Consider the following 5,317-nt stretch of genomic DNA (forward strand, 5'->3'; position numbering starts at 1 on the left):
GCTCTGAGGCTGGCCTCTGAGCAGACGTAGCTCTGGCTGCCCTGCCAGGGCCTCGCCACCCCTGGGGCCACGTGGCACGGTCCTTCTCCCGGTCTGAAGGCTCCCGCGCCTCTCAAGCAGAGCCAGGCCGAGGCCAGTGAAGTGGGCAGGGGGTGGTGGCTGGACCTCTGTAGCGGTGTGCTGGGTGCACCTCAGATACCACTGGTGAGGTCAGTGATGACACGCGCTTTCACCAGTTTCCGCAGAAATTCTTTCTCTCGCTGAATGTTGTGCGTCCAGGACTGAAAGGGAAGATGGAGTGGCAGTCAGTTGGACAGCCCAAGTGGCTGCAGGGATGGAGCCCTGCTAGAATGCTGCAGGCTCCCAGGGTTCTGTGCCCTCTTCTGAGACCACCACCCTCCGCCACTCCAGAAGCGCTGCGGCTCACCCTCCTCCTTTCTCAGGACCTGGAGAAAATAACCTTCTAACTCGTTTCCCTCATTCAGGAAGACTGTGCCTCTTAATTTCTTCCAAGCCTTAGAGATGGAGGCTTTCCAACCACGTTCCCATTCTTTCAACCCCTCCTTGCCCGGCGGCTTCTCCGGGCCCTTAGGCCCTCGGCACCCCAAGGTCAAGCCATGTGAGTCATTAGGTCTGGCCCAAGCCTGGGGGGTGGGCCCTGCTGGAAAGTGAACCACGTGGGGTGGCTTAGTCATTCTCTGACCTGACGCAATCCACTTTCCAGGCCTAGGGGCAGCTGATGGAATCCTGCCTCTTAGATTAGAGGAGCCGGAGGAGGGGGGTCGGGGTAGAGGCTCATTTTATTGTTACTGTGGAAATTGGAGGGAAGATGCTACCTTCCAGGGCTTTCCTAGGGAAGACTGCACCCAGGCTCAGGTTCTTTCCTTTCCCCAGTGCCAGGAAGCTGTGATGACTAAGTCTCTCAAAGAATGAAACAGGATTGAATGAATAAAGGAATGATGAAAGCCAATGGCTTTATCACAGTCTGGACACAGCTGACTGCTCTGTTGCATCCGACGGCATGCGGCTCACCCTAGGATGTTCACAGCCACTGTTTATTGGCGTGAAGAATTTATAGCTCTTGTCTGGTCCTTGTCTGTTCCAAGCAACCTCCTCCAACCTGCCAGATCTTTTCAGTTTGAAACTTGGGCAAAAATCCCCTATATTCCTCTTCTCTGAACACCCCCTTCAACTTCCTGTGCTAACCACGAACCTGGCTAAGGACAGCGTCCCCTAGACATGCTTTTTCTCCCCTCACATCCACACTCCACGGTGCTTGGAGGTGGCAGAGTCTTCCTCGTTTGTTGCCGCATCTACACAACTGTCCCTGTGGCCTCCCTCGGACCTCTGGCTCCTCTGGCTCCTGGCATTATTCTCAGCTGTCGGCAAACCACCCTCCTTGGTGCAGACCCCTGGGAGATTCACCCTTATTCCTTGAAGATCTATTTTTTTAAATTTACTTATTTATTTATTTGACTGCACCAGGTCTTAATTTTTTTGATCTTTATTTCAGCATGCGAGATATTTAATTGCAGCCTGTGAATGCTTAGTGGCAGCATGTGGGATCTAGTTCCCTCACCGGGGATGGAACCTGACCCCCTTCACTGGGAGCGCGGAGTCATAGCCCCTGGACCACCAGGAAAGTCCCTTTCTTGAAAGTTCAAACTTCTACATATATGTGTTGAATGAAATTAGATTTTCCAGGTAAGAAAATGAAGGCATGGAGGAACGGCAGGGCCAGGATCCAAGCAAGCATAGAGACCCGCACAGCTCTTTACTTCCCCCACGCCTGCATCACTCCCCAAGAAGTAACCAGTCTGATGGGTCCGTTTCAAGAATATCTACTGGGAGTCTCTGAGGGTTGAAAGGTCAGCAGAGGACTGGATATCTGACGATACTCAGGAATTATTGTTGAGACCTCCCTGGTGGTCTAGTGGCTAAGACTCTGTGCTCCCAATGCAGGAACTAGATCCCACGTGCCACAACTAAGAGTTCACACGCAGCATATAAAACCCAGCACAACCAAACAAGCCAACCGATACTACAAGGCAATAGGGTGTTTTTAAAAAAGGAAGTATTGTTAAAATTCCAGGTGTGATAATCGTGTAATATTAAAAAAAGTCATCCTTATCTTTTAGAGAAAGTTGCTGAAATGTTCATGGCTGGAATGGTATGACGCCTGAGATCTGTGTCCCAGGAACCAGCGGGGAGGGGAGGCTTGAGAGGAAGAGCAGATTGAACAACACTGGCGTGTGTTGATTCCTGGGGGCGGGAGGCGACACTGCGTGGGAGTTCATTAGTCTCTCCTCTACTGTGAATATGTTTGACAAGTTCATAATAAAAGAGTGAACAAAACCGTCTGCCAGGGTGCCTCTCTCTTGGACCAGGCAATGCCCTTTCCCTGGGGATCTTTTCTCCACCCCTCCCCCGTGCACACAGCACAGAGGCTCACAGCACTCTCCACAGGCCGGGGCAGGATTCTGGGACCCTCACCAGGACCCCTGACTCTGGATGCAGAAGGGCCGTCCTTCTCCCAACTCCCATCTTTATCTCTGTGCTCCCAAGGTTCTGCCCTGACCTTCGCACTTCCTCCTCTGACGTCTCCCTGAGACATCTCATCCATGCCTTCCTTGTGCTCACTGCTCACAAACCTCCATTTTCAGCCCAGATTTCCCTGTTGTGGGAGACTGCTGTGCGAGCCCACTTCACCCTCTGGCCACTGCTCAGTCCCCTTCCTCTTCCCTCCTCCAGGCTTCCCCACAGAGTGTTCAGTGGGAGCCGCACTCACTGTTCAGCCACTGCACTCTGGCTCCGAAGTCCCTGCTCCTTTGAAACTGTGCTCAGCACAGCCCTCAAGGGCCCCCTAACTGGTACCTCCAATGGCCGCGTCTCAGCACCTCTCCTAGGACTTCCGTGCCACACTGGTGCCCTGTGCTGGTGATTGTAGGCACGCCCTCCTTGGGTCTCCAGGATCCCGCATCTTCTGACCCTTCTCTACTCTCTCTCCTCCTTTATGAATGCCTCTGACATCCCTCAGTATCCCCCCCGCATTCAGCCCTTGCCTCACTGTCTTCACATCTCACACGTTCCCACTGGGCCTGGAAAATGGGCTATGAAGCAGTGGTGGGGCCAGGGTGCTGAATGGTTCCCTTGCCCACTGAAGACACCCCGAGGGACAGCAGGGATCCTACACCCAGGCACCAGCATTTCAGGGACTCCTCTAGGATGCTGAGAGGCAATAGTAATAAGTAGGTGTAAAAACATTACCATTAATAATAATGGCAAACATGTGCGGGCACTTACTATGGCCAGGCCTTCTTTACACATTATCACACTGACTCTTTCCCAAACCTCTCATTACCCCATGTATTGATAAGGAAAGGAAGGTATACAGACAGGCTGTGAACCCAGGCCATCTGATTTCTTCGCCAGCACTGCTCAGCACTCCCATGGAGGTGGTGCAGCAGATGCCACGAGTCGGAGCCAGATGGTTCTGCAGGATAATGAAGGGGGTGGGGGTAAGACAACTGAGAGACACAGCAGGTCGAAGAGGGAACAGCCTCCACCAGTGCTTCAGGGAAGGTGGGTCCTTCCACCTCATTCCGAATGGAGGCCCTCTCCAGGCCTTGCTGATTTAAAATCCTAATCAGTTCTTGCCCCTGTCTTCCTGTCATCACTGAACAGTTCCGGTGAATTTTCATCTCTTGCCTAGACTGCTGAGACAGTATCCCAACTAGCTTCTGTTCCTGCCTGGACCCCTCTGTCATGTTGGAGCCACAGTGACCCTACTATGCACTCAGCCACAGCTGAAAACTGGTCCACAGCTCCCTCCTGCCTTCAGAGCAAAGTCCACTCTCCTTCCTATGGCAGAGAAAGCCCTTCCTGATCCAGCTACTGCCTCTCACCCTCTCCCGAAAGCCATTACATAAAGTTTACATAAAAGGAATGTGTAAGAGACCCAGTAAAGGAGTAAACAGAAGCAGGAGGCACGTAAAAGCAGTGAGAGCAATTTGGGGCGGGTGCTGGCAGGGGACGAGGCAGCAAGAAGGTACGTGAAGAGAGGTTGAGATGGAGAGACAGGGTCTCTCCATGGGGTCCTGGTGAACAGGAGGCAGGGCTGGAGCACCGCTGAGGGGTAAGACAGGTCGGGGGCTCTCCTGGACCCAGGAGGAGCTTACTACTCCTGAACCCCATTCCAGTAAATAGGAGGCCCAGCTGAAAGGTTGTTTCCCAAGAGATTCTCAAGTCTCTCTTATATCCTTGAAATAACTCGCAACCACTCAAGGCCACCTGAATAAAGCCCCAAAGCCTAAAACAATATGGATGGGAACAGAGCCCTGGATGGGGGTGTGAATCTGCTGGGCAATGTGCGGAGTGAGAAGAAGGTTGTCTAGGGTGGAGCCCTAGTTAATGCTGACTCTTAGGGGTAGACTGAAATCCAGGACAAGGAGGAAGAGAATGAGAGAGCGTGGTGAGGGAACAGGAGGGGCACTGAGATGCCAGACTCAGAGTCTGAGCAGGAGAGCATTTCAGAGGAAGCACCGGTCAACACAGAAGGCGCTGCCAAGCGACCAGGAAAGACAAGACTGACACGTGTCCTTTGGACTTGGCGGCCTTGAGTCACTGGTGACCTTGGTGGGAGTCCTCTTAGGTGAAGGGGGAAGCTGGGCTGCGAGGGGCGAAGGGCTGAGTGGGAATGAGAGGGGCAGAGCCTGCCCGGCAACAGCAGTTTTCCTCCTTCCTCTGCATGGAGGAGGAGAGGGCGGGAGCTTTGGGGAGCATAAGACCTGAACAGTTCAGTGGGTTGGAGGCGGCCTGTAAGAGACTGCTGAGCAGGAACGAGGGCTGATGAGCTGTGAGTCTGCATGGACAAGAGGTTTCCTCTAACAACCCTCGCCACCCAGAGGCAGGAGTAGAGAAGCTGCTCAAAGCACAAGCCGCAGATGCCCAGGGTCCAGGCAGGGAGCAGCAGAAGGCGAGGGGAGAAGAAAAGGGTGTTCGGGTTTTCCACAGGGGCTCTTGCTATGAAGGGAGAGGGGCCAGGAGAGACTGGCTGACTGGGAGAATTTCACATACTCATCACCTGGGAAGCAACTCTGGATGCTAAAGAGCTTCAGTGCCCTGCCACGGGGAAGGGTGGAGGAGGCACTGGGGCATCCTGAGACTGAGAGGCAATGTCTGCAGGTTGTTGAGGGGGCGAGGCAGTTCTCTGGGGGGATGGAGGAACTGAAGTAGGGAGGATGGCCCTGAGCTTGCACCCAGATGGGCACGTGATGACCAGGGAGCAGCAAGGAGGAGGCAGGGGCTGGACCAGGAC

The 5,317-nt window shown here is 53.8% G+C and overlaps 1 protein-coding gene across 5 annotated transcripts in view; it reads right to left on the reverse strand.

Annotated features, from left to right (window-relative positions):
* Nucleotides 1-6: 6 nt before the first annotated feature.
* Nucleotides 7-5,317, reverse strand: part of ST3GAL3 (ST3 beta-galactoside alpha-2,3-sialyltransferase 3) — a 216,512-nt gene continuing 211,201 nt past the window's right edge. For 4 of the 5 annotated variants that reach the window (XM_010862603.1, XM_010862601.1, XM_010862602.1 and 1 more), the window contains exons 12-13: nt 3,397-3,493; nt 7-281 (exon numbers count right to left, since the gene is read on the reverse strand). In XM_010862603.1, the coding sequence (XP_010860905.1) occupies nt 211-281; nt 3,397-3,493 (168 nt within the window). In that variant the 3' untranslated portion in view covers nt 7-210. The remainder of the gene's footprint in view (nt 282-3,396; nt 3,494-5,317) is intronic. The other variant, XM_010862605.1, reaches the window with a different exon arrangement.

Source organism: Bison bison, unplaced genomic scaffold, assembly GCF_000754665.1.
Source record: "Bison bison bison isolate TAMUID 2011002044 unplaced genomic scaffold, Bison_UMD1.0 scf7180017864484, whole genome shotgun sequence".
NCBI lineage: Eukaryota > Metazoa > Chordata > Mammalia > Artiodactyla > Bovidae > Bison > Bison bison.